The following is a 27,598-nucleotide window of genomic DNA, read 5'->3' as shown; positions in this document are numbered from 1 at the left end:
AAGCTAAACCGAGCACACGCTTGAGAAACTGAATAAAATATGTCTTCTATAAACTGAGGATGCTACTTCAGGAAGCAAACAAAAAGGTAACTTACCTCAAGGAAGGTATCTGGTCTCATCTGATGAGCTGAAAAAGAAAGATTTCTACCAGCTTCATGGTGATGGAGGTTCACCTGCAGAGCTCACAATATAGGTTTTATTGACAATTTAAAATGTAGAGGAAAGTCTGCACACTGTAGCTCCCTTTAAGTGCAATGTATGTGTATGTGTGTGTGAACAAAAGGCTCCAAACGAGGAAAACTGGAGGATAAACTTATTTATTTCACTTTTAAAACAGGGCAGAAGTGCAACGCTGTCACGGTACATTTTGTAAGTTGATCCCACAGCATTAGTATGAACAAATTATTTACAAAACAAATGTATTTCTAATTACATTCAGATACTTGAACTAGAATTTAGAAATGTCTGCTTAAAGGTGAGAGAGCTTCAGCCTGGCTTCTTCTCCACTTAGCCGCCGAGAGGCTCAGTATCATCTGGCTTCACTCTCACCTTCATCATTGCTGTAAGCTTGAAGACTATAGCTACACATCTATCATCATAGATATGACCCAAGAGAAAAATCATTTTGTGCAGGTGGGAATGGTACTAAAAATATATTCAGGTAAGAGGTGCTTTACTTTGAAAAGTCTGGAAATGTTTAAGATCATGAAAACCAAATTGTGTAACTTCCTCCTAAAAAGGTTTTGTGATGGTTCCGTTTCAGCCTGTAAAAAACTGCAAAGTCCAGAGTTAAAGCTTCACTGTTTACTTAAAACAAATCACTTTTAAATGTAACAGGAGGAGCAAATAAAACATCTAATAACAGAAGTGTAAGTACACCGTAAGTACTTAAATACAGAGGTGAAGATGGGACCTTATTTCAGAAAAAATATGAACAGTAGTCAACGGAGAGAGACAAATATTTTTTAATCCTGTTTGAATTGCGCCATAAATCTCACATATGATGTTTGTCAATTTAAAAGATAATTTGAAGTCAAGAAAGTTGCAGTTTGTTTTAAAACTGTTGAAGTATCAGACTGTGAAAATACGTAATTAGAAAGACGACACACCCAAAAGTGTCGTAGCGACGTTTCTCTCTCTCTCTGAAGCTACGATGCCGGTGTGTTTCCTACTGGGATGAACTCACACCAGCGACGGGTCTGACTCGTTCTTTCTCTTCCCGGCTGATAAAAAAGACCAGGAGTCGCACAAAACTCAATGATACGACGACAAAACTGAGACTTTCTTGACTTGCAAAGTTATCTTTTAAATTGACAAACATCATATGTGTGATTCGTAGCGCAATTCAAACAGGATCAAAAAAATATTTATCTCTCTCCGATGACTATCGTTCATATTTTTTCCAAAACAAGGGTCCACCGGAAGGGGAGGAACTTCGCCTCTCTATAGACGCTAAACTCTGGACTTTGCAGTTCTGCACTTTTAGACAGAAAAACAGCTTGACTGTATTAACGGAACGGCTTCAGTACTTTAACTGCCGGTACGTACTGAAGCACATGTACCAAACACCAGAAACACTGACTGAAATGTTGAGGCGGCGATGCTTATACTGAAATTAAATTGAAATGTATCTTCATAATACTAGAACTTGTAAAAAATATCCTGCCAGCCATCTGTGGGAAATCCAAATTAAGTGTCACCTGCTTCATTCAGTAGATATTTTTGTTTTCTCCTAGAGGAGATATTAATAAGGGGGACGCAGCCATGAGGCACTTCACTAGTGATTTCATAGGTGCACTAACAGCATCCCATCTGAAACTAGATTCAGCTGTAACACTAAGGCATTTGGGCTCGACTCAAGTCACGAAATCTATCCGACGTTCAGAGAAATGTTAGTGACGCTATTTACAATTTAACATTCAAAATATGTGCTATGACACTACGACATTTTTTTTTACAATGAAACTAATATAAAGCCAAGCAAACAATGTACAGGAACTCTGTTTTGTACATTAAATATATGACAAACTCCTCTCGGCTCGTCCCTCCGTCAGCACCGACGAGAGGTGTTTTCATGAGAGGCGACGGAGTCAGAGAGGTCAAGTCTTATATCATAGGGGTCACGTGTTGATGACAGCCCTCTGGACTTAATCGATGTTTTACTAGCAAAAGTTAGCAGCTTAAAAAGAAAGCTGGGAAATTACTAATTATGAAAAAAAAAAAAAATATGAACTATAAATGGCAAGAATAAAATAGTTCAGTCTATTAGCAAAGATCTGTTTGTTTCTTTTTTACAAACTCCTTATAGGACGTACATACATTATATATTAATATATCTGTAAGAAAAAAGACGTGACGAGTCAGTCTTCTACATGAGCATGAAGTATGGCCTCAGCTGGGACATTAGGAGCTGCTTTCATGGGGAGGGAAGGTAGACTGGGCCCCCTGCTGGGTGTATTCATATCTGTAGACTCTTACTGGGTTTCTATTGACGCTCAAATTAATCTCCTTTTGAATAACAGCAATTTAGTGTTTTATCAATTAAACAAGTGGTGATTTCTCTTGAAATGATAAATTATGACATCACTGCCAATTAACTAGGGTCAAGGGGTTGTCCCACAGATGTTTGAATGTGGCCACCAGAGGGCACCATTATGACCTTTCCTCCCCTCTACTGGGACTAACTTGTAGCTAAGAACTGGAAGGGAGAAAACTTGTCTTGTCACGGCAGCAGAGCAGCAGTCAGTCTGAAGACGGTGTGTCCTCAAAGCCTCATGTGCAGATCTGTCCTCATGTGTCAACACTGGAAAGATGGAGAAGCTTCATATTATCATTTTGCAGGGGGTATGTGCTGAATAAAGATGCAGAGGTGACGGCTGAAAACGAGGGCTGTCAAAGTTAATGTGATGATAACAAGTTTTGTTTTAACGCCACTAATTTCTTTAACGCTATTTGTGATATGTTAGTTGGGAAGATATCATCATCATATATCATATGAAACTAGAAAACCTAAGGAATCCATTGGTACCAACCATGTCATACTAGCTTGTCGGGAAGGAGGTTATATAACGCTCCAAACTTATGCAAAATTTTGGAGAGGAAAATCTTGCATGTCCATTTTCAAAGGGGTCCCTTGACCTCTGACCTCCAGATATGTGAATGAAAATGGGTTCTATGGGTACCCACGAGTCTCCCCTTTACAGACAGTTTTTGTGATAATTGATTTCCAATAATAAATATATACATACATTTGCATAAAGAAAGTATATTTGCCCACTCCCATGTTGATAAGAGTATTAAATGCTTGACATATCTCCCTTTAAGGTACATTTTGAACTGATAAAAACTGTGCGATTAATCGCGATTAAATATGTTAATCGATTGACAGCCCTGGTGAACACATAAAACCGTATTAGTGAGCTCCTGTGTTACCTGTGAGCCTCAGAATAAGATGGGTTTGCCAGCAGTTTTTTCCTGGACGTAGGAGGTGAAGCGCTTGAGGAACTTGGGGTACTCCCTCTTAGCCACGGCCCTGAGCACGGAGGCAGGAGCCCAGCCTCCTGGATTCACTGCACACACACAAACACAGGAGTCAAAACTTTACTGAGCAAGAAGGTTTCAACCAACGAGCGCATCGTAATGTGTCAAAATGGCTTTTTTTTCATAGTTTGCCATTACAAAATCAACATAATATCCTATCAATTTTAAAGAAAATGGTTGAAATGGTTGGTTAAAAATAAAGAGGCAAAGAGAGGCAAGAGAATATATCGAAGACTTTTGTAAATTCTATACTTTCAAATGCATTTTTTGAAGTTTTTTGAATGTTTTTTAAATCTATATTACCTGTAGATACTCTAATCTTTAAGCCAAAATAACAGATGGATACCCACCATTGGCGACGTAGGTGATTTTACACAGGATGTTGTCTCTGCTGATCTCCTTATCTCCCTCTGGCGGGCTGACCAGGGTCTGACAGATCATGCCGATGTTGATTTTGGCTCGGACACACTTGTTGGATGGCTGTGTGACGACAGGACGGAGAATTAAGAAAAGCAGCAGCAGCATGATTCTCACTCACACGGCGTCTGAACGGACTCGATGGCTCACCTGTGCCTCATCGTGATCCACGGAGAAATTGCAGACCAGCCAGGTGTCGGGGTCGTTCTCATTGTTGGCCAAGATCTTCCTCATGGCCGACAGGTACAGCACGTCCCTCTGAGACGCCGGCCACACCCGCTGCAACGCAGATTATCTTTTATCATTTCAGATTCAACTGGCGATCAGGTGTGGTGATTCTGTTTGTGATCTTGTGGCTCTTACCTTGTGCGTTTGATAAACAATTACTGCGTTGTCCGACAACGTCTCCACGAGATTGAAGTTTTCAATGGTAGCTAAAAGAGGCAGAGAACATGGGAGTATTAAAAAAGGTTTCCTCAATCATAATAAATGGTTTTAAAGTAGCATTGATTTAAAGGACGTACTCTCCCAGTCGTTGCGGTAGGTCGTGTCCCAAAAGTAGTGGCAGACCTCGTGACCCGTCACCCCCTTTACTGAATGAGTGGCCTTCAGTGGGTCCAGAACAATCCCGTTTTCTTCCACCTCTCTCCTGTACACCTGCACACACACACACACACACAAACACACACAACAAGAAAGTTAAGCAAAATCATTTTATAATCCCATTTTATAATGTGTGTGTACATGTAGTAGGATTTGATTTGGGTTTAAGAAAACACTGTCTACGGCGGCGTTTTGCTGCCTCACCAGGAAAAAAGAAACGGATCAGTATCACGTTATAAGGTGAACACTTTATTGTTATAACAAGATGTTTTTCATGTTATAACAACATATTTTCATGTAATAACAACATACAAACTTAACATTTTATAACAAGAAAGTCTTCTTGCTACAACAATATACTATTTATCTTGTTATATCGTGAAACTTTTCATGTTAAAACCTGATAATTTATTGTTACAACAAAATGTTTTAACGTGATAACTGATATTGTTTTAACATAAAATATGTCACGTTATAATGTGATAACTTAGCATATTGTTATAACGTGAAACTTGTGTTTGAATGAGGAAAAGGTGTGTAGAAAACGCATTAAAAGGTCAAACATTTTATGTTAAAACAATAAGTTATCACATTTAAGTTTCATGATATAACAAGAATATTATATTGTTAAAACAAAAAAAGTTTCTTATAATAACGTGATAAATTTGTATGTCATAATAATGTGAAAACATCTTGTTATAACAATAAACTTTTCATGTTATAACATGATACTTATCAGTTTTTTTTTTTTCTGGTGTGGCAGCAATACGCTGCCGTAGTGGTCCAATAATCAATTCCAGATAAATGTTATTTTAAGGACATACTTGAGACTTTTTAAATATAATTTCCTAATTTAGTGTATGACTCAGCAAACATAATACATATAAATATACTCTACCATGTGATTTACAGTTACAGTTGATTTACAGAAACCTAAAAATCTTCCTCATACCTTCATCTCTCCCTCTTCTACAACCAGCTGCCAGTTGGCGTCTCCACCAACATCCTGCAGGGAGTAGGTCATGTGATTCTGCACCATCTCTTCCACCTGTAACACAAGGCCAGGGACAGAAAGAGGATGGGAGATCGGTTATGTAATGACAATTTGAAAAGGCCCTCAGACATAAGCAAACACCGCCTTAGAAGCTGCACCTAATGATTCTATATACGGTCTGCTTTCTGTGGACTAAAACTAACAAAAATCAAACTGTGACTAAAACTAACTAAACTAAATCAGGGGCCAGAATTAACACCGGAGGACACAAAGCTTTGATGCACCAATCAGACCTGTATTTGAACTTGTATGTTACACAACAGACCTCGTAGTGCATTGTCTTTAAACATCAATAATTAGTATATCACACAGATATAAAGGGAGCTCATAGTTCATGCTGCTACAGTTAGTACCATGATTAAGGCAGTATTCACACCAGATCAGGCGTTGTGGCGATTCTGTGTGGAAGAATCACTTTAATGGTCCACTGACTGCGACAATTAACGTCTTTTGTCGGGTTGCGTTTCTCCAAAAGTTGATTCCGTTTCTAGTTTTATGCCGCAGGCCACCGCAGCCACACCCCAAAACGCCCTACCGCCATTCAAAATGAATGGGAGGACTACTTCAGTTTTCACCGCACCGCTGGATCTGGTGTGAATACAGCCTAAGCTTACGCAGTTACTGGGGATTCAACAGTTATGCAAACATGATGTTTAGTCTAGACAGGTGAAACACAGAGGAGGGGTGACTGGCTGAGCCTGTTACCTCTGTGCTGAATCTGTGGACATCGTGAGGGGCGCTGACTATCACAACAGGGGAGGACTGACTATGAGGCTACAGGGAAGATGAGAATCGAGGAAGTGACGGACAAAAACAAATGAAAGAGAGGAAGACACAAAGTTACACAAAAGGGATGTGAGATGAAACAATGACAGAAGTGTGAAATGAGGAACATGAAGAAATGGAGGAGGAACAGGTGGAATGATGAAAGCAGCTCGTAGGTGTGAACACTTTTGAAGGGTTATTATTATTAACCTTGTCACAGAATCTGTGTGTGCCGGTGCTGGAATAGACGTCTCCAGGAGGGACGGGGCTGGATCTCTGTATCCTCGACTTCTCAGTGTGACACTGGACACAAACACAAAAATAAGTATTTTTTAATATACTACGATTAAAGTTTAACGTCACCTTAGCACTTATCATTCTTTAAGTAACTACTGGATCTGATCTTTTGCTTACCTGTTCTTCTATTTTGTCCTGTCTGTCGAGAGCAGCTTCAACAGCATCGAAAAACTCGTCCTCATTAATGAGGCTGTTTGGACCCTCCTGCCAATAAAGGGGAGAGAGAACGTTACATGAAAAGTTCTTCTTACACAACCCAAAATTCATGCTGCATTAAGGCTGTGTCCATTTTGCGTTTTTCTCTGAGCACCAGCATCTTTCTTAAATTGTTCCCAATGAGGAAAGGGCGTCTGCGGCCACCTAGAGAAAAGGCGCTGCACCCAGCGTCTTTTTTCTGAGCGCTTCGCCTTTATTGTGCAGCCTCTCCTCTCGGAGCGCATCTAGTTGAAAACCTCTGAACTTTTTCAGACAAAGCACTGGTGACGTCGCCTTCGGGGGGAATCGTCACCAAAGTTACCAAGAAAATGGAGGAGAAGCTTGTTTTGGCCGTGTCAGTCTATCCAGAGCTTTATGATACGTCAGACAGACATTATCATAACAGAAGACCAGAAAACCCATTTGTGGGATCAGATCGGCTGATGGTGTGTGTTGTGCTTTTATCACCATTAGCTGTACAGTTTGTTCGATTGTTAATGTAGCGTTAAGTTAATTACTTCTTCCTCCGGTTGGTGCTCATGGTGAAAAATCAATGTCCAACAAATAGTGTCTCAAATAGATAATAAAAAGCAAAGGGGCGATGCAAGTCTATCATACAACGGTGGTTGGAGTGGTGATATGTTTTATGTACATGAAAAAAAGTGTTCGGTAGGCTTTTCCGATGAAACGCTCCTCAGAAGATGCTATATGGACACAGGCCCTTATGGATTTTATACTTCACCTCATAATCTGGACCTCCAAAGTGAGACTTTTTCTTCAACTCATTGAGGGCAGATTTATAGCCCTCCTCTATTCTTCGCCGCTTCTCCATCTCCTAGACACACACAAAAATACTGAATCATTAAACAAATACTACAGTAACTTTCTCTACAATAACTGCTTCTCTACTGTAGATAAAGGAAGAAAAACAATCACTATTGCGTGACAAATAAAAATGTAAATAATACAGGCTTTCTCTTCCAGCATGTAGATGAAGCCTAGCTAATTAGATCCGAATGTTACACACCTTATCCACTCTCTTTTGCCAGCTGTCCTCTCTCTTCACCATGAGGTCGATACAGTGGGACAGAGTGGCCAAGATCCCAGCGGTGGTGGCCTTGAATGTGATGGCCTCACCCTTAAAGTCTATGCCATTGATTCCCTTGGGACTCAAGGACTGGAACACTGCACATAAGAGGAGCATGATGGGATTAAAACAAACTCTGCTTGTAACAAACACCAAATCTGTACAAGGGCTGGGTAACATATCATATTGATATCGTGATATGAGATGAGACATAGTCTTAGATTTTGGATATTGTGATATGGCATGACTGTTCTAGCTGTTCTATTACTGTTCTGTTGTATCACCTTCTTACTATGACAACGGGGTCCTACATAAAGATTTGAAGACATAGTTCTTTTGGCCAAAGTCAGAACATGGTGATGGTTAATTCAATTGAGAGATTTTTGTATTTTTGTCTCAATAAATACTGTCTAATGCTGTTTTTCCAAACTTTAAGCTTGATAGTTGTGAATATTTAATGAAAGAATTTTGCATTACTCACATTTTTCTTTGCTGCCGTTGTTGTTGTTGTTTTGGTGCAGGAACTCTCCGTCTGTCCGGGTGTTGGGGAAGTCATCTTCATCATCCTCCACGACTGAAAAAAGAGAAATAAAGTTTCAGAGAGGAAAGGTGGCCTTTTCTCGTAGGAACCTTACTTAAAAAGTCAACCAGGGCAGGGTAAGGCCTTGTGGCCCATTCACAACTGCAGCTACAGCACAGCAGCACACCATCAGACTGACAGAACTCTGCTGTGCTGGACAACATGACAATGGTCTGGTTTCATCTTTAGAATGGAGAGGGAGAGAGAGCGAGGAGCGGAGAGAGGGAGGTGAGGAGGACAAAAGCAGGGCTTCATTCACTGTGGTCATCCACAGGCGCCCAGCGCAGGCTGCCATGGGCAAATGTTCAGCCAGCCAGGATGGGGTGAGGATGAGGGGGCTCGCAGAATGACTGCTGTCTGAGTCACAACACACTGACACATTCCAGGCAAAGTTCACGACAAGTTTCCTCTAATCTCCAAATATTACAATAACCTTTGTGTACCATTCTATTATGTCCACACATTGCTAGACCTAATGCCAAAATAAACTAGGCTTCAACTAACAATTATTTTCAGTATCTGTTAATTTATCTATGTCTATAACATGCCAAAAAATAGTGAAAAATGTGCCGTCTTCAAATCGTTTTATCAAAAGAAAAACATATTTAGTTTACTATTAGAGCTGTCACGATTAATGTATATGGGTTTGTTCAAATGCCGTGTCTAAAACGCGTAGAAAACGCTAGCCGTTTATCCAAGGTGCTTGGGAGGTTGCGCTCCTGTCGCGCCTGCCGTTACTAAGCAACCAAAACCTGCGTGCCGTGATGACAATGATGAAGTTGCGGTAATTTAGCACTAAAAGCCTCACTGACTAAAGTAAACAAAGATAAATGGATTTCACAGTGGCTTTACTGCTCGATTTCTCTGTGTCAAGTTGGCGGTCGACCTTTCAACCGGATGTTGTGACGTTCTTGGACAGAAAAGGTGTAGCAAGTAATTCAGATCCCCTACAGAGAAATGAAATAATTGTTTAAAGGAGTGTAGGTGTCTGCGGGTCTTACTTTTATCCCTCTGCAGCTCATCCTTCGACACGGCGTCTGAACAGCCATCAAAGTATTTCTGAAGCGTGTCCACCTGCCGGCACAAGATATCTCTGAAGGTCTCCATCTCTGCCAGCTTCTCTCTCAGGCTGTGACCCTTCTGAAGAAACAATAAAGCAACAGAGAGGTTAGGCCTTTGTTTACATTTCCATGGACCATTTCCATGTGTGTGTGTGTGTGTGTGTGTGTGTGTGTGTGTGTGTGTGTGTGTGTGTGTGTGCCTACAAATACCAGAAAATCCCTCATGTGTGCAGATATAAAATTGAAGCCAGTGAATTCATCAGCCAGTGTAAACATTAACCAGAAAACTCACCTTGAAGGAGGATGTGGAGGTGGCAGAGAAGCCGCTGGTGGCCGATGTGAGAGACAGCATGGAGCCGTGTCTCCGCAGACTGGACTCTGAGCCATATCCAGAATCAGCCTACGAAGAGACCGACAAGTTAGTGATGTTGTCACAAAGTAGTCTAACTTAATAAAATACATTATTATTAATAATTTAAACCAAAAATGTTATCAAAACAAAAGACATGATGCATGAGAAAAAGTGAAAAGAAAAACTGCCATAATTCAGCAATTGTGAGTTGTGTCCCACCTATTCTGGTGTTTTAAACATCACACCAGTATTTAATTATAACTCTGATGAACACTTAATCAGCCATACACTGTCAATAACTCTTTAACATTAAATATCTGCTGCTACCGTTAAAGACTATAATTCTTAAAGTCTTTAATACACATTTTTAGATTATAATTTACATTTTGAATGCACATTTTTAGATTATAATTTACAGTCTTTAATGCACATTTTTAGATTATAATTTAGTGTTTAATGCACATTTTAAGATTATAATTTACAGTCTTTAATGCACATTTTTAGATTATAATTTAGTGTTTAATGCACATTTTTAGATTATATTTTGCAGTCTTTAATGCACATTTTAGATTATAATTTACAGTCTTTAATACACATTTTTAGATTATAATTTACAGTCTTTAATACACATTTTTAGATTATAATTTACATTTTGAATGCACATTTTTAGATTATAATTTAGTGTTTAATGCACATTTTTAGATTATAATTTAGTCTTTAATGCACATTTTAAGATTATAATTTACAGTCTTTAATGCACATTTTTAGATTATATTTTGCAGTCTTTAATGCACATTTTAGATTATAATTTACAGTATTTAATGCACATTTTTAGATTATAATCTACAGTCTTCAATGCACATTTTTTGATTATAATTTATAGTTTGAATGCACATGCACTTGTACCAAACACTTGACTTGTATATAGGCATTTTATATTTATTTTATTTGTATTATTGTATTCTTTTATTCTGTTATTTCTTTTCTGTGTAAGTACATCGAGAGAGCGGCTTAAAAAACTGAATTAAATTCCATGTATGTATGTATATACTTGGCAAAATAAACCTGATTCTAAATTGAAAAAGATGTTCTCTTCCCTTCAAGTACTTTGAATTATTTTTTTTAAATGATTTGGTGTTACATCCAAATATGTACGCAAGGTTGAACTCTGAAATTTAAACTATTAAATGTTGAGGATAGTGATCTCAACAGCAGCACGACATGACACAGATTCAGTGACCATGGCAACACAAATGAAACATCAACTGGCTTCCTGTAAACCCGACTGGTTCCCCCTCTCCTCTTACATAACAGCCTGGCACTCAAAATAGATGGTTCACCAACACAGACAGATACTGGTGGAAAGCAGAAACAGAGATGTGTTTCCCTTTAAGAGACACTTCCCATTTCAACCACCAGAGAGCGTGAAATGTCAACTAACGTGACTGGCATTTGTAAGAGCTTGGGGTAACTGTCGGTCAACGGCCAGGAGTAACTCCGCCTTGCTTTTGCATGGATTTCAGTCTGTGCTGCTGCCCTTTAGCCAACATACTGCTACCCTACAGACTCCCTCAGCACAGATTGCACTATCTAACAGTTTGCATGAGGAAAAAATCAAAGCAGGCAGAGGTTTTGTTGAAGCAATACTGTTTGATAAAACCAGAAAATACAAATGAAAAGGGAGTAAGTGCAAACACACTACTGACTGAATAGGAGACATAAAGCCTGGTGCTGATAAAAAGCTGCCAGGAGCAGAAACAGACGTATCCAAATCACAAAATAAAATAATTTAATTGCCATAAAAATAGGGCAATATTGATTAAAATATTTAATCATAATTAATTGCATGATTGTCCATAATTAATAGCAATTAATCGCACATTTTGTATCTGTTCAAAATCTACCTTAAAGGGAGATTTGTCAAGTATTTAATACTCTTATCAACACGAGAAGAGGAAAATATACTTGTTTTATTCAAATTTATGTATATATTTATTATTGGAAATCAATTAACAACACAAAACAATGACAGATATTGTCCAGAAACCCTCACAGGTACTACATTTAGCATTAAAAAAATATGCTCAAATCATAACAAACTGCAGCCCAACAGGCAACAACAGCTGTCAGTGTGTCAGTGTGCTGACTTGACTATGACTTGCCCCAAACTGCATGTGATTATCATAAAGTGGGCATGTCTGTAAAGGGGAGACTCGTGGGTACCCATAGAACACATTTACATTCACATATCTGGAGGTCAGAGGTCAAAGGATGCCTTTAAAAATGGCCATGCCAGTTTTTCCTCACCAAAATTTAGCATACTGTTAAACGATATTTAGCGTCCTTCGTGACAAGCTAGTATGACATGGTTGGTACCAATGGATTCTTTAGGTTTTTTAGCTTCATATGATACCAGTATCTTCATTCTAGCTTTAAAACTGAGCCCGCTACAACCTAAAAAAAATCGCAAGTTGTGTTAAAGAAATTAGTGGCGTTGAAACGATTTTGCATTAACGCGTTATTATCGCTTTAACTTTGACAGCCCTACAAAAAGATGACCTCACATTACTGGAATTTATGCCACATGGCTGTCACTGCACATTTAAAATATACAACAAGCACAGCTTACTTTAATAAAGACCGTATCCTAGAAACAAGTCTTGTTTTCATATTTGGATGTTTCACTGTCTCAAACTGTAAGAGGGCTGAAGTGTTAGCTGTGGTGTGTTGTGTATCCGTGGAGACGCTGGGCTACTGAGTGCTGTGAGTAATGTGGGTTTGAGAGGGAAGCGGGGCCTTCTAGGAAGGAGCGCTTTCAGCAGTGACTCATAGTGGGTGGGACGGTCGGTGTGTGCATGAGTCACGGTGGCTCCCCGGTGAAGGGATGAGTGAGTGAGGAGGGAAGAGGGGGGATTTCCTAAACCAAGCACCACGAGTGAGCGAGCATGTGTTTTGGGCAGACAGGCAGAAGGTGTGGTGACTTTCCTCATCGATGCCAGACAGACTCACAACTATTGCTTCACTCTGGATTATGTCTGCTTTAGATTAAGACTTTCAAAACATACAAATCAGTATAAAAAAAAAACTTTGTTGATGTTGTGCAATCATTTTTCTTCAGAGCTAGATGAATAAACATCTTAAACACTCGATTACCAGATGTCACATGGGATTCTTTTCCTCAACAATGCAAAACATAATTTACATATTTGATGGTTGGTTGCCTTGTATATATGACCATAAACACTTTGTAGGTCTTCCCTGCCTCCATTGTCTTCTACTCCGTAGTCAACCGTAGGGATTGCAACCTGCTTCCTTTGTCCTTCACACTGACCGAATACAATGGGCGCTACTTTTGTTCTCCCTGCACTACAAGGCTTTTCAGGTTGAACTTGTATTTCAGCCCTATGTAAATTCACATTGTACTGATATTTTAGGCAAACGACAAAGCGAGAAAACTCTGACTTTGGTCCAGGACAAACCAACCCTCCTCTAGAGACCTGTATTATGAAGCAGGATTTGGGATTAGCGAGGTAACTTCAGGGTTAACCCTTCAGGGTTTTCAGTCCTACGACGGTGGTTCACTTCTTACAGGTGTATGATAACTTACACTGAATACCTAACCTGCTCCAGAGCAAGTTAAGCGAGTAAGTCCGCTTACCACTTTGTATTATGTTTTTATATTCATTTATTATTTCCTGTTATCAAGTCTGTTTCACACCTCCGGGGTCTGGGACGCAGCTAAAAGAAGGCAGGAAGTGTCACAGTACACACCACAATTCGTGGTTGTTAGGGTTAGTTAACCCAGATAACGAAAAGGGGTATGTTGAAATGGATTCGTAGTACAGGGATGAAATTATTTGAAACAATGTCATCTGTGACTGTGTGTTCCCTTCTCAGAGTTACCTGTGTGTTAAATGTCTGTGTATGAAAAGAGATTATCTTAACCCTGAGCCAAATGTTAGTCCAAGGTTGAGATAACTTTCAGCTAAGCGTGACCTCTGTTAAAAGTATTTACATGCACCAATAGTGAACCATCTGGGATAAACCTATTCACACAGCATACACGCTTCTTATATGGACTAAATAAGCACAAACACACACTTGCTACTACAGAGCACTGTGGTAAAGATGAGTGAAGTGCTCACTAAGTCCTACAGACTTGCCAACAAACGCACCAGTGGTGGAGGGATGAATATTGTTCCCTGGATTCCTCCCCTCTCTCTCCTCCCCTCTCTGATACTCTGATAGAAACACACACATACATGCAAACAATAAACACACACGCATTCACAAATCCAACCTTGTATTACATGATACTCAATTGTTGCAAATGTGACAAGGATTTGGTTTCTTTTGATTGTTGTCTGCTGTGTTAAAGAGGTGCGCATGACTTACCCTGTGCAGCTCAATGGAGTCAATCCACTGGTGTCTGTGCTCGGGGTCTTGTGCTCTTAGGTACCACACGCTGTCGTTTACACTGATGTCCAGCCGACACTCGTCAAACTCATGAGGCTGAAAAAGAAAAAAGGACACAGGACAAAAGGTTTAGTCAGTGTGCATTGAAAATATACTGCTATTGATCCTTTAAATATCGATACATGGATTTGTTGTTCACAATGTCGCATTATCAGGGAAAAAATAGGGTTTGTCCCCTAGATGGTATCGATAGTGAGTTTACTGCATCCCAAACACATTTGCTATTGTACTATTGATGATGGGACGCCGTTAGTCTTGAGCCCTGACGATACTTACGGTACCTGCAGTGGAAAAACTAGTACGTTTTCAGAATTTTGGCATCGACTTGGTACCAAAGAATAAATTCTTGTGACATCCCTACTTATTATTAAATCCTCTCTCGACATCAGATACTGGAGGATACTGGAGGCCAGTTATGGGAACCCAGCTGGCTTGAAAGCTGTGATGATGGGGTCATACATTTCTTAGCTTGCTGTCATGTTCTTTTCATAGCAAGAGGAAAAGCAAATCTGTTTCCCGCAGAGAGAGGCATATGTGAGAGGTGGCGATCCATGTAAATAGCTATTAAAATGACACTGAAATAGCAAACCGCTCATCTCTCTCCAGCGTGTTACATGGTGGGCGACAATCTGTTCCTGAGATGGCTGTAACAACTAGAAACATGGCAATCTACCACAGTCACAGTGATGGGAGTAGAATGGCCTATATCTATAGATCTCACAGAGATAGAAGACAAAGAGGAGTGTACCAGAGGCACGGCGGACTCCATTTTCAGACAGCGTCCCTTAGGAGAAGTGGCAGATGACTGGCCTTTTAAGGCAACTTGCAGGATGGTGCGTATTCCTAATAGCCCTCCAGTGTACCGTCAGCGCTGAGAAACTGCTGCGCTGGCATGGACACACAGCAACCAGGGACTGTGTTTGTGTTGGTGTGTGGGGGAGGGTGGAGGTGGAGGTAATGGTGGTGACAGCAATGGTATTTACCTGTTTAGTATTTACCAAATGCATCAGGCCTTCTGAAAGGACACCTTTACAGTGAGTCCCAATGCTAAATCACACTGAAGGCAGATCTTACTTAATTTAACCTGATTTTAGTGCTATATAAATAAGCTTTATTGTTAGGCTATTATTAGGTATATTATTGCTTTTTAAAGGACAAAGATGACGGTTTTAAAACTAATTTAATACTTGTTTATTGTTAAATCCAGACGGCAATGAGGCGCAGCAGTTTTTCAGCTGAGACGCTTGGTTGTGTCTGGTTGCTATGATACGGAACATCCGCAGAAGTTAAAATGTCAGCACGAGGTAGAGTACTTGCTCTGGATGAAGGGAAGGCTAAAGTACGTAGGGAGAAAGGACGGACCCACCGGTCTATGTGTATTAAGATCTCCTCAATTGTTGTTGTTGTTCAGCTTTTGTACATGTAGGATGTGACGGTTGGTCTTTGTTGTATTTGTCTCGCTCCTCCTCCATTGTGATTGGACGGCTGGGTAAAAAGCCAACTCTCAGCAACCAGAAAAAAAACACCAAACGTGCAGCGCAGAATAGACGCTCAGCGCCTCATCACGGTGCTGGCATTTGTAGCATAATGTAAATACCCGGTGCTCCCATTGCAAAGATTAAAAAAAAGAAAAAACGTGAACCTAGTGGTTGCAGCGTTTACTTGCCATCCCCTGCAATAGTGCGGTATTGCAATATTGCAGTTACTGCGACAGCCCAATCTAAAGGTCTAATCACAGTGAAAGAACAGGCTGATATGCAGTACAGTGTGAGTGAGAGTCTGGCTTGTTGGAGTGTAGCTGAGGACACAGCTTGAGAAGGACAAAGAACTGGAAAAGACTGAATTGAGCAGAAATGCCAGAGACTGCAGTTAAAATGTAAGCAAAAGAGAAACCACATCAGAGAAGAGACCACTGCATTCCTGTGTTGGCCACGATGCAATAAACACATCTGGGATCCCGGTCTTAGAGTATATGCACAATAAGTGGAATCGTTTACTACGGAGGGCCAAGAGTCTGCAATGCTTCAAGAACAACTACAGCCACTCATTCCACTGATCAGCACTTTCAGAGAGAAAGAATTAAAATTGTTTGTTCAATTAGTGCATTTATTGATTATTTGAGTTAGTGAATCAATATGGTATTGTGAGGTTAAATATAATTATACCTTATTGATTAATCCTGTCTACCAACTCTATTTAATCTATACAAGATTAGCACTGCTTAAAACTGTTATATTCTCTGAGACGAGCTGTAATAAAACAGGCACATTTGATCATTAACAACTGCAAGCTTGCAGTCTAATATCACCCAGAGAATGCTTGTGCGCAGAGACAGCCTGAGCCCAAACCATTACTGCAGATTGTATTGCTTCAGTGGGTTGGCAGAGTAATAAATGGGCCACTATGGGATCTTTAAAGAGGTTTCATTGGAGGAGTGCGACTTGGCTGCGTAGCCCGACACCTGGACGGCACTGAGGCCAAGACCAGATGCTCAGTGTCAATAATGCACAATATGAGGCTGGATGCTGAAAGCTTGCCAAACCAGATGCTCATTTGAAAGTCACCAACAGCATGTTGTGCATTAGATCAACACCAGATAGGTAGCACAAGAAGAGGAAGGAAACAAGTGTGATGCTTCCTTAACCGTGTATGTGTTATAAAGAAGACAAAAGATTTTGACAGCCCTACCACATGCATTTCCCCAGCTTTGTGTGACTATACTACACTAAAACCATGTGAAATTACAGAGAACGCTGCAGTGTTTGGTTGGTAGATGGGATTTGGTTGCTAGGAAAGTGAGAAAATGGATTCACCTCGGGACTACGGGGTCATGGGTATACTGACTGGTTGAGGAATGAAAGCCTGCACTGGGTCGGAGAAGGTTACTGGGATCCAAGGATACAGTAAACAATAATCCATCACGTGAAGGTCATTTTAGCAGCCTTGCACATCACAAGATGACATGACATGCTGTCGTTGATCTCAGCCTCGACCCTATGTGAAAGGCAAGCAGACGAAAAAAAGCTGTATGGAGTGTTTGGTTTGTGTGTCTGTGTACATGTGCATGTGTGTGTAGGTTGATTAATGAACAACTTAACACGCAGGGCAATGCAGAACAGAGTCAATATGAAGGAGACTTTCTGTTGCCCAGTGCATGCTGGGATACCCTCCAACAAGCCAGACAAGCAAATATAAAAAAATAAAAATGGATGGATGGATATTTTAGATGCGACTGCAGCAAAGCACTTTGGCTCCAAATCAATATTTTGATTATCTCGGTGAGTTAAAAGGACAAAATCAAATAAGGAATAAATCAAAAAGGCATTAAGTCTATATTACGCCTTGAAATCTTTCCCACAATGTTACTTCACAACACATTTTTAAACTATCCAGGTGACCATGATGAGATGCATTTTGTAGACAACAATGTTTACACTGCATGTATCATGATAATAACGTATTGTGGGGCCTCTGGTGATTCCCACCCCTAGTAGAAGTAATATGAATGCCAAAATCAAAACGATGAGACAAAACAGCTTTATTATGTCTTTATTTTCTTCAAACACAACTTTCCTACTCAGCTTCAAAAAGACTGCCCTTCTGTCCTCTCCCTTCCAACACATTTTGAGCTGGTGTACGTGTTTGCAGTCACAGTTTCCACAACTGAATGGAAGGGAGCTCCCATTTAAAAAAAGATTGTGATTTTCCAATACCTAAAACAACAGAGGGATTGAAACCAATGCAAACACTACGGAAACCTACAAAGCTGCACCCAGCGCACCCGGTTGGATTTCATTACTCATTTGTACAAATTTAAACTTTAGAATTATGCTCTCTGCAGAGGAGATTCAGACAAATATAGTATCTTGTTCCTTCATCTTTACTACTGAGGCCTGGTGCCAGGAACATCTTTCTGTATACTCAAAAACGGGATCCTAGTGGCCCCGCTGCAGGAAACACTGACTCACCAAGTGGTCAGAGTGAAAGAAAAAGGAAGGGGAAGGTTAAATAAACAAGGGGGAGAACCACATTCACACACGGGTATGTGGGTCTTAACCCTCCTCATGACCCCCAAAATAGAGGAAGTTACATGCTGTGAGGAAGAGTCTCATTTCCTGGCTGAAGACACTTTGCAATTTCCACGACAAGCCTAACGTCATTCGGAATGATCTATTCAACTTCCACTTGACCTCAAGTCTTTGTTTTCGTATCTCTTTATGACGGATATGGAGAAGATGAAGCCAGATCATTGCATCCCGTGCCACCGCCTTGAAGATAGTCCATGTCCAAGTTAACTGTCAACACAGAGTTTGATTGTTTTCCTTGTTTGCCATTGAATGTATAGAACATAGGGAGATAAATGGTTAACACCAGCAAATGCTACAACTGTATTTTAGAGCAGCAACTAACTATTATTTTCATTGTTGAGTATTTTCTCGATTAATTGATTAGTTGTTGTTGGTCTATAAAATGTCGGAAAATGGCAAAGAATGTCGATCAGTGTCCTCAAATGTCTTGTTTTGCCCACAACTCAAAAGATATTCAGTTTACTGTCATAGAGGAGTAAAGAAACCAGAAAATATTCACATTTAAGAAGCTGCAATCTGAGAATTTTGACTATTTTTTCTTAAAACATTACTCAAACCCATTAATAGTTTCTCAAAATATTTGGTGATTAATTTAATAGTTGAAAACTAATCAATTAATCGTTTCAGCTCCACTGTATTTATTGTAATAACTTGTGTTATTTTAACTGTAACTTGCTAATGCTAGTGTCTGTAACATTCGTTCTCTGTGCACACCAGATATGTTGGTTGTACTGTAACACTGAATGTCATCTAATTCAGTAAGTGTCATCAAGTTCCCTAGTAACGGAGGTGGATGTGAACACACAAAGAGGGCGATTATGACCTACCTATACTATTGTGTAGACAGGTGGTAGACACAAAGAAATGAACCGTGTATAATGCAATCCAATCCAGCAGCTCTGCAATGAATCCTCCCTTCTAGTTGAGACTGTGTCAAACACATGTTGTTTCCAGTCTGATGAAATTTGAGGCAGTAGTTTAAAGTGTAGGTCTATTTCATTGCATTTTAATTGCTTTTGTGGCTGATTTATTGTGTTTCCCACCTATTAACAATGCTCTTGTTGGGTATGCTGGGAATGATGGAAACCAGACACTAGATTGGAAGAGACCAACCATGAAAAACACAACACAGGAGAAGAAAGGGTTACCAGCAACAAGCTGCAGGAGTTTTGAGAAATGCTTCTGGGCTGTTCTGCAATGAAGGAACTTTAGTGTCCTAACTGATATCTGTGAATGACTCATTGTGCAACTTAAACCACAGACTTCCCTCTGAACTAAATACATATATACACACTGAAAGCACACTAGAGATGCAACGATAAGTCCATTAATCTATGAATCATTAGACAGAAAATAATTGGCAACTATTTTGATAATCAAATAATTGATTTTTAAGCAAAAACGTCTAACATTTGCTGGCAGCAGCTTCTCAAATATGAAAATGTAATGCTTTTCTGTGCCATATGTTATAGTGAATTGAACATCCTTGAGCTGTTGATCGGACAAAACAAGCCATCTGAAAACAGCACCTTGGGCACTTTTCACTATTCAATACTAACGATTAAATGGACTTGGTGAATGCACTTGCATTAATGTGCCGCTTTTCTAGTCTTCCGACCACTCAAAGTGCTTTAAACTACATGTCAGCATTCACCCATTCACACAGACATCCATACACTGATGGCAGAAGCTGCAATGTAAGATGCCAACCTGCCCATCAGGATCTAATCTAAATATTCCTTTGCACACTGGATGGATTAATCGAGAAAACAATTAAAAAATTAAGTGATAAATAAAATTACCAATAGTTGCAGTTAATCTTATTATTCAGAATTATAATATTTTCAATTCCCATAGTATCAAAAGTCTCTGACCTCAGACCTCTGGGCCAAATATGAAGCCTACAACCTGTTAACACTTAGTATGGTGTAAATGCAAAGATGGTCAACTCTATACCAAGCTGATACAATGCATGGAGATGCAGATTGGAGTACAAACACCTGGACATATAACAAGCCTTATGTCTGAGAACATACTAAACCATGTTGCATCTGTGTCTGAGAGTTAATGTGAGAGCCATGAGGAGAAATGACAAGAGAGAAAAATCAAAGAGAGAAATACTGACGAAAAAGAAAGAAAAAATGTGTTCAAAAAAGGCAATAACTGTCTGTGCATGACCATCACCAGCTACTGTATAACTCTTTGTTATTTATGCCCCAGACTTTTGAGGCATATTTCCACTGGAATGAGAAATGACTACAGTAGAGCACCGCATGGAGGTTAATATTTACATAAGCTGGGAATAGATGAAGCTGAACAAATAGAGTTAATAGCAAAGCCTGCTTTAAGGGAACAGTAACTTATTCATTTTCCTTGTTACTGTTTGGAGAGAGACGCAGACGGAGCTTCAGTCAATGACTGAGCTGGAAACAGTGTGAACGCCTGCACCTCTTCTACCGATTCAAGGTCTCGCCTATTTTTTCTGCACCGACAGCAGCAGCAATGTGGACACCGTACGCGTGAGAGACGCAGCAGTTCAGCAGGGTAGCCGTCACACGCTGCTCATGCATCCAGTGTGAAAACCTTAAAATCAATTCTAAATCAAAGAGGGAGCCAATGGAGAGAAGGCAGGATTGGGGTGATGGGATGTCGTCTGTTAAAACCATTGAGAAGCCTCGCTGCTGCATTCTGAACTAGTTGGAGGCGAGAGAGGGATTTTTGGATGCTAGAAAGTACGGAGTTACTGTAGTCAAGTCTTGAGAAGATGAATGAATGACTTTTTCCAGGTCAGAGTGATTGGGCATCTCATGATGAAGTTTTCAGTAAAGTGTTACCACATAGCATGTTGTTTTGAAACTAGTACAGTCACCTGACAGGCCAGTTATCCTCAAGCAGAACTTAGGACATAATCAGGAGTTCTTTGTAAAAAAAAATAGGACATCACCTGCTGTTGAAGAACAAGTTTGAGAAACTAGAGTAAAGTTCATCATCTGATTAGAACTGTCAACAGTGAGTCAAGCCTCAGGCTTGCACTTGGATCCAGGAAAGAGCTAGAGTCTTTCCTTCGTGAATTTAATAGAACCATATGGTGGATGGCTAACATCTGAATCACATCTAATATATCATTCACCAAACGTCTCAAAACTATGTGAGAGGCTCAGGGAGAAAGAGAGGGAGTAGGGGAGAACGCCCATGGGAAGCAGAAAACAGAAAAGTCTATCTTTGCTCTTTAGATTTCTCCTCATGTGCTCCTCATGTGATCAACTCATCCCATTCATGTTGATTTGGATGGTATATAACAGCGTTAGAAAAACATGGCTTTGTGTTAATAACATGGAAACTGAAAAACGTATACTTTGATCAGGTAAAATTGAAGCAGCATTTTATTAAGGTTAAAACAGCACTGCAACAACTGGTGAAGCATTCAAACTGAGTTTTTGCTCCTGCAGTTCTTTTTACAAGCAATCCAAACCAAATGCAATATGCAACAACACAACTAAAACTTATTTGAGATTTGAAAAAAGCAATGTGGGAAAAAGCAAAATTCAGTGAATTTTATACATTGGTGTATTTGCCATACAAGAGTCAGTCTTTCTTGCAAAAACAGACAGAGCTGATTGCACAATTCTCCTACCAGCCTTCATCTTCCTTTTGATCACCTCATTACCAACCACAAAAGCTACCCATGCATCATTCCGGCAGATAAAAATCATCTGTGTAGGCACTGACAATAAAGACAGATTAACCAGTGAGTTCATCAGCTGATAGCAATAGTTATTCTTGTAATAATTTAATCGTATTTCCCCAAATTGCTGATCTGATTATTGAAAGGTTTACAAAGATATGTCAACTCCAAATAGCAAAATAACTGAGTCAGACTACACCGATTAGCCACTTCATATTACAGCTAGTCATCCAAATATAAGGGGAAGGTCAAGACCAGGGTTGATTATATCAGTATTATAAAATAATGCTAAAACACAACTAGCAAGTGTGCTGATGTTTGCACACTTGCTAGTTGTATTTTAGCGTTATTTTATTATACACATGTTGCTCTATTTTGCTCATGATTCTACACTTTTTATTGTTGATATTTAGTACCAATCTTTTATTTCATTCATGCCTTATTTATTCCTTGTATATATATATGAGTGTAGTCTTTTTATTTTTAATACAATGCACCATTTGAGGGCAAACGCAATTTCGTTATGCTTGCATAATGACAATAAAGTTCTTGAATCGTGAATCTTTGAAATTAACTTTTTTGCCCACCTGCCACTGTGGCTGGTTGATTTCAAAATCTAGCAGCCACACAATAGATTACCATTGTTTTTTCAGCTGGTGAGTGATGCAAATCTAGCAGCCACTTTTACCAGCATTTGGCTGGTGGATGGTGCTTATTTCCAACCCTCATGTTTCATCGGTCAGTCATTTCTATTCCATTCATAAACATTTGTTGTAGTGGATATGTACCAAATATATCCAATGTGGTTACCACGGGCATGCAACCAAAATGCCTGCACACCACACCGCCTGGCTGTTATTTGGCCTTTTTCTGAAGGGAAGGTCAAACTAGAGCAACACATATCTACAGCAAATCAGCTGAAGCTCTAGGTGAAGGGACAAACAAGGGTAGTGTGTGTGGCTACATTTGCAATGTAAATAAACATCCACAGAGTATCCTCTCATGTCTTGAATAGCAGTGGATGTGTGCCAGAGTAAATTTGGATGTTTGGTGGCTTAATAGCGAGAGTGATGGTTCCTCTCTCTTCACAAATGTGCCCTTCTTACACAAACAATAGCGTTCATTGTTGTAAGACATTTTGAAAGGGCCAATATTGCACAAAAGAACAGCTGCAAGAACACAGAGCTGTCGTCAAATATGCTCTAATGCTTGCAGTTAAAGGATTGTGACATATTGAAGCGCAGTTAACAGAAAAGGGAAGTGCTTTGTAGTAGAGAAACTCAATAGTACTCACAGTAATAACAGCTTTGCTAAGGCAGAGGGAACCCCGACAGCCGTACTCCGTCTCATCCTGAGACTTGTAGTAGCTCAGTGTGTTGTTCTTTAGGACCACCCAACGGTCCTGCCATCCATGGATGTAATTTGTCCACTGAAAAATAAAGCACTTTAGTTAATATCTTTGTATGCTGAGGGACAAGAAAAAAAAAAAAAAAAAAACTCTACAATGTAATGGAATAGGATATCTGTTCAATTAGGGCTGGGCAATATATCGATATTGTGATATGAGATTAGATATTGTCCTAGATTTTGGGTATATCGTAATATGGCATTTATTTAACAGTAAAGAGATGTAATTTTCTGAACTTAACAGATTTTTCTAGCTGTTCTATTATTAGCCTTTATCCACTTAATCATTATATCCACAATACTGATGATTATTTATCAAAAATCTTCAAAAAGCACCAATAGTCAACCCTACAATATCGTCACAATATCGATATCAAGGTATTTGTTCAAAAAATAGTGATATTTAATTTTTTTCCATATCACCCAGCCCTATATTCAATAAATGCCACCTTACTTAAAGTCAGCTGTTGTTGACACTACTACTCTGGTTCTTTGTATGTTGAATTCAAATGGTTTACAGGCTTGACTTTGTGGTGGTGTTGTACTGAAAGGTGTCCAGCTCGTATTGTCTGCCTTATTTACATAAAAAACATTTAACACCCAACAGTCTAGTACAACAAAACCACAAACTACAGCTTAAACATTCAACACAGAGTTTAATCAACAACTAGGTTTTTATTAAAATGACTCTTGTTAAATGTTTAAGAGTAGTTTTACTGGTAACTCAGTGTACATTACAAACATAAAGACGTATGTGCATGTTTGCACTTCTGGGACAACCAGTACATATGTGGGATTTTATGGACTCATTAATCCTCACGAGACTCGTGACGTGTACACGGCTTAGTATGATTGAAGAGGTGAGCTTTTCTGGATGCCGATCTGCTTAATCTCACAATATGCTTGGTTAGCGGGTCAGCATGCAATCTGTTTAGAGGCAACTAGCGTACAGTGACATCAATACCACATTAGCTTGCGAGCAGCTTAAGTCCTTAAAACGGTGGTCAATTTGGCAAAAACAAAGCCTTGCACAAGTAAGCAGAAGCATATGGCCAAATAGGTTACTAAGACTGTCTAGCAGGAGACTTAAAGTGTCTGTTTACTAAAGAAAAACAGCCTATTTACACAGTGCATGCACTTAAACAAGCATAGTTTACTTGTACCAGCAGCCCAGCAAAGGTTCCCCTGCACCTTGCATACTGTTGTCTAATCAATATTTACAGTATCGCTGCATATTTGCCCATAAACACTAACAGCATTTGCTGTACCCACACTGTTATCATATTAGACATGGCATAGGAATATGCAGGAGGCCTGCAAAGATGAGCAGACTTTTACCCTTTTTGATAGGGAAACATTAATGTCTGCACAATGTAGACTTGGCAAAAATAATAGCTGTATTTATAGAGGTAAGAGCAGTGTGCAAACATTGCCATAGCCAACTGTGATCTTGTGCAGAGCTAGTGCATATTAATATACAATGTCATATGTATAAACCCACCCATTATCACAGTAAATCTATCTTAGAGGGATCTATGAGCTAATGTAGCTAGCTGCTGCATTGCATACCCCTCTGATCAGTTTCAATAGGGGGCTTTCCTTTTGCTTCAGTGGGGATTACCGGTTTTATATTCCTGTGCAGCAAAGTGGAAATGTTGATGGATGGCATAGGATGCTGGCTAACTGTATTCTCAAAATAGACATGCCATGATTTGTCATAAACCATTCCCACATTACCCTCATTTCACCCTGATACGAAAACAGACAGACACCTCCCTGACATGCCCTTCTTGGCAGTGACATTGTAGTGTGCACTAGCTTGGCAGTGCAGAGCTAGTGCAAACTACATGTTTAAAATTAATATACAATGTCACGTGTATAAACCTACAGTAAATCTATCTTAGAGGGATGTATGAGCTAATGTTGCTGGCTGCTGCATTGCATACCCCTCTGATCAGTTTGTATAGGGGTCTTTCCTTTTGCTTCAGTGGGGATTACCGGTGTTATATTCCTGTGCAGCATAGGATGCTGGATAATAATAATAATAATAATAATAATAAATTGGACTTATATAGCTCCTTTCAGAAACCCAAGGATGCTTTACAAAGGGGGCACACAAAATCATACTAATAAATAACACAGAGGGGAAACTATAGCTAAGTAATTAAAAGAGTGATGTGTATGAAGAGTCAGCTGAGATCAGAGGCCTTGATGAACAGGTGGTGTTTGAGGTGTTTTTTGAAACCCTAATCTCAAAATAGACATGCCATGATTTGTCATAATAAACCATTCCCACACTATCCTCATTTCACCCTGATACGTAGACAGACAAACACCTCCCTGCCGTGCCCTTTTTGGCAGTGACATTGACCAAGCCAGCTTGTCAGGAAATTCCAGTTTATTAAAAAGGTGACTTACCTTACTGAGGACTCCACTCAAGTCCACGATACCAATAAGATGTCCAGACTCATCTCTGGGCTCCACATCTTCCTCGGAACCGGAGGAGTTCCAGCTCTGGTTGTCTGACATGTTTCCTCAACGTTATTTTTGGCACTTTAACACTGTAGTATAAAAAAACACAAGACTTAAGTATAAAAAAAACATAACACTGTAGAGTATATAAAACACAACACTGTAGAATATATAAAAACATAACACTGTAGAGTATATAAAAACACAACACTGTAGAGTATATAAAAACATAACACTGTAGAATATATAAAAACACAACACTGTAGAGTATATAAAAACACAACACTGTAGAGTATATAAAAACACAACACTGTAGAGTATATAAAAACACATAACACTGTAGTATAAAAACACATAACACTGTAGACTCTACAGTGTTATGTTTTTATATATTTTACAGTGTAATGTATATAAAAACATAACACTGTAGTATATAAAAACATAACACTGTAGTATAAAAACACATAACACTGTAGTATAAAAACACATAACACTGTAGACTCTACAGTGTTATGTTTTTATATATTTTACAGTGTAATGTATATAAAAACATAACACTGTAGTATATAAAAACATAACACTGTAGTATAAAAACACATAACACTGTAGACTCTACAGTGTTATATGTTTTTATATATTTTACAGTGTAATGTATATAAAAACATAACACTGTAGTATATAAAAACAAAAACTCAGCTCAGGTGTGAACTGACAGCACCTGAGTGACAAGCAGATAAGCAGCAACAGTTCACTGAATCATGTTGTGTTATTACAGACACAAATAGCTGACTTGGATCAATAACTAGCTAGATAGCTCCTCTCAAATTAGCATTGGTTAGCTTAACAGGTTAGCACACCTTTCACCAGGTAATAGTTAGCTTACGTTAGCTTACGTTGAGTCCTCGAGAGGTGGCAGACAAAAGGATGAAATGCAGGTAAATGTGCTCCAGTAAGCTTCAGTAGTAAACAGGTAATCCCGTCGCTGAGTTTCAGAGAGAAGCTGTGGAGGTGGTAGTGGTTGTTGTTTCCTCCTGTGGACTGATGGTGATGACAGCTCTCCTCGTCAGCGCCATGTTTCAACTGACGTCTGGAGCTTCTTCCTCGCTGGGTGAAGCTCGAGCGGTGAGCGCGTGTCCCAGCTTGTGTGGTGCTAGTGATGTGTTAGTCACGAACGAGTAGGTTCTTTGAGCCGGCTCTTTTAAGTGAACGATATGAGCCGGCTCCCGTCCGAGAGTAGGGATGTCACGGTACCAGAAATCTAGTAGTCAATACCAATACCAGTGAATTTCCACGATACTCGATACCAAATTCGATACCACGGTAAAAACAAACAAACAACAACAACAAGTCTTATTAAAAACATTTGAACATTACAAAAAACAGAGGCATGTAGCCTTTAAGTAATAAGTAAAAATAATTGACCCATTTTGTTCATTTTGGCGCATCAGCGGCATTCTATTAATCGATAGACGACAGACACTACATACTGACCATGAATGCATCGGTAGGCGGCAGTGGC

The 27,598-nt window shown here is 39.5% G+C and overlaps 1 protein-coding gene across 5 annotated transcripts; it reads right to left on the bottom strand.

Moving 5' to 3' along the window:
* Positions 1–420: 420 nt before the first annotated feature.
* LOC141756948 (ceramide transfer protein-like) lies at positions 421–27,162 on the bottom strand. 5 transcript variants are annotated; one of them, XM_074617020.1, is made up of 20 exons: positions 26,963–27,162; positions 26,026–26,168; positions 23,495–23,629; positions 14,347–14,463; positions 14,127–14,192; positions 9,892–9,999; positions 9,540–9,678; positions 8,440–8,532; positions 7,899–8,056; positions 7,614–7,706; positions 6,794–6,880; positions 6,590–6,682; positions 6,320–6,388; positions 5,513–5,608; positions 4,482–4,614; positions 4,321–4,391; positions 4,108–4,236; positions 3,891–4,020; positions 3,433–3,569; positions 421–2,803 (listed from the first exon to the last, which is right to left on the bottom strand). In XM_074617020.1, exons 2-19 carry the CDS (start codon positions 26,134–26,136, stop codon positions 3,442–3,444), a joined length of 1,956 nt encoding a protein of 651 aa, XP_074473121.1. In that variant the 5' UTR covers positions 26,137–26,168; positions 26,963–27,162; the 3' UTR covers positions 421–2,803; positions 3,433–3,441. The 5 variants fall into 5 exon arrangements, with proteins under 5 accessions (XP_074473121.1, XP_074473123.1, XP_074473125.1 ...); XM_074617022.1 differs by having other exon boundaries at positions 26,973–27,113; XM_074617024.1 differs by lacking the exon at positions 6,320–6,388.
* Positions 27,163–27,598: the final 436 nt, after the last annotated feature.

Source organism: Sebastes fasciatus, chromosome 19 (genome assembly GCF_043250625.1).
Source record: "Sebastes fasciatus isolate fSebFas1 chromosome 19, fSebFas1.pri, whole genome shotgun sequence".
Lineage (NCBI taxonomy): Eukaryota > Metazoa > Chordata > Actinopteri > Perciformes > Sebastidae > Sebastes > Sebastes fasciatus.
Note: the sequence above shows the minus strand (reverse complement) of the source record. Positions and strands in the feature narration are given on the sequence as shown.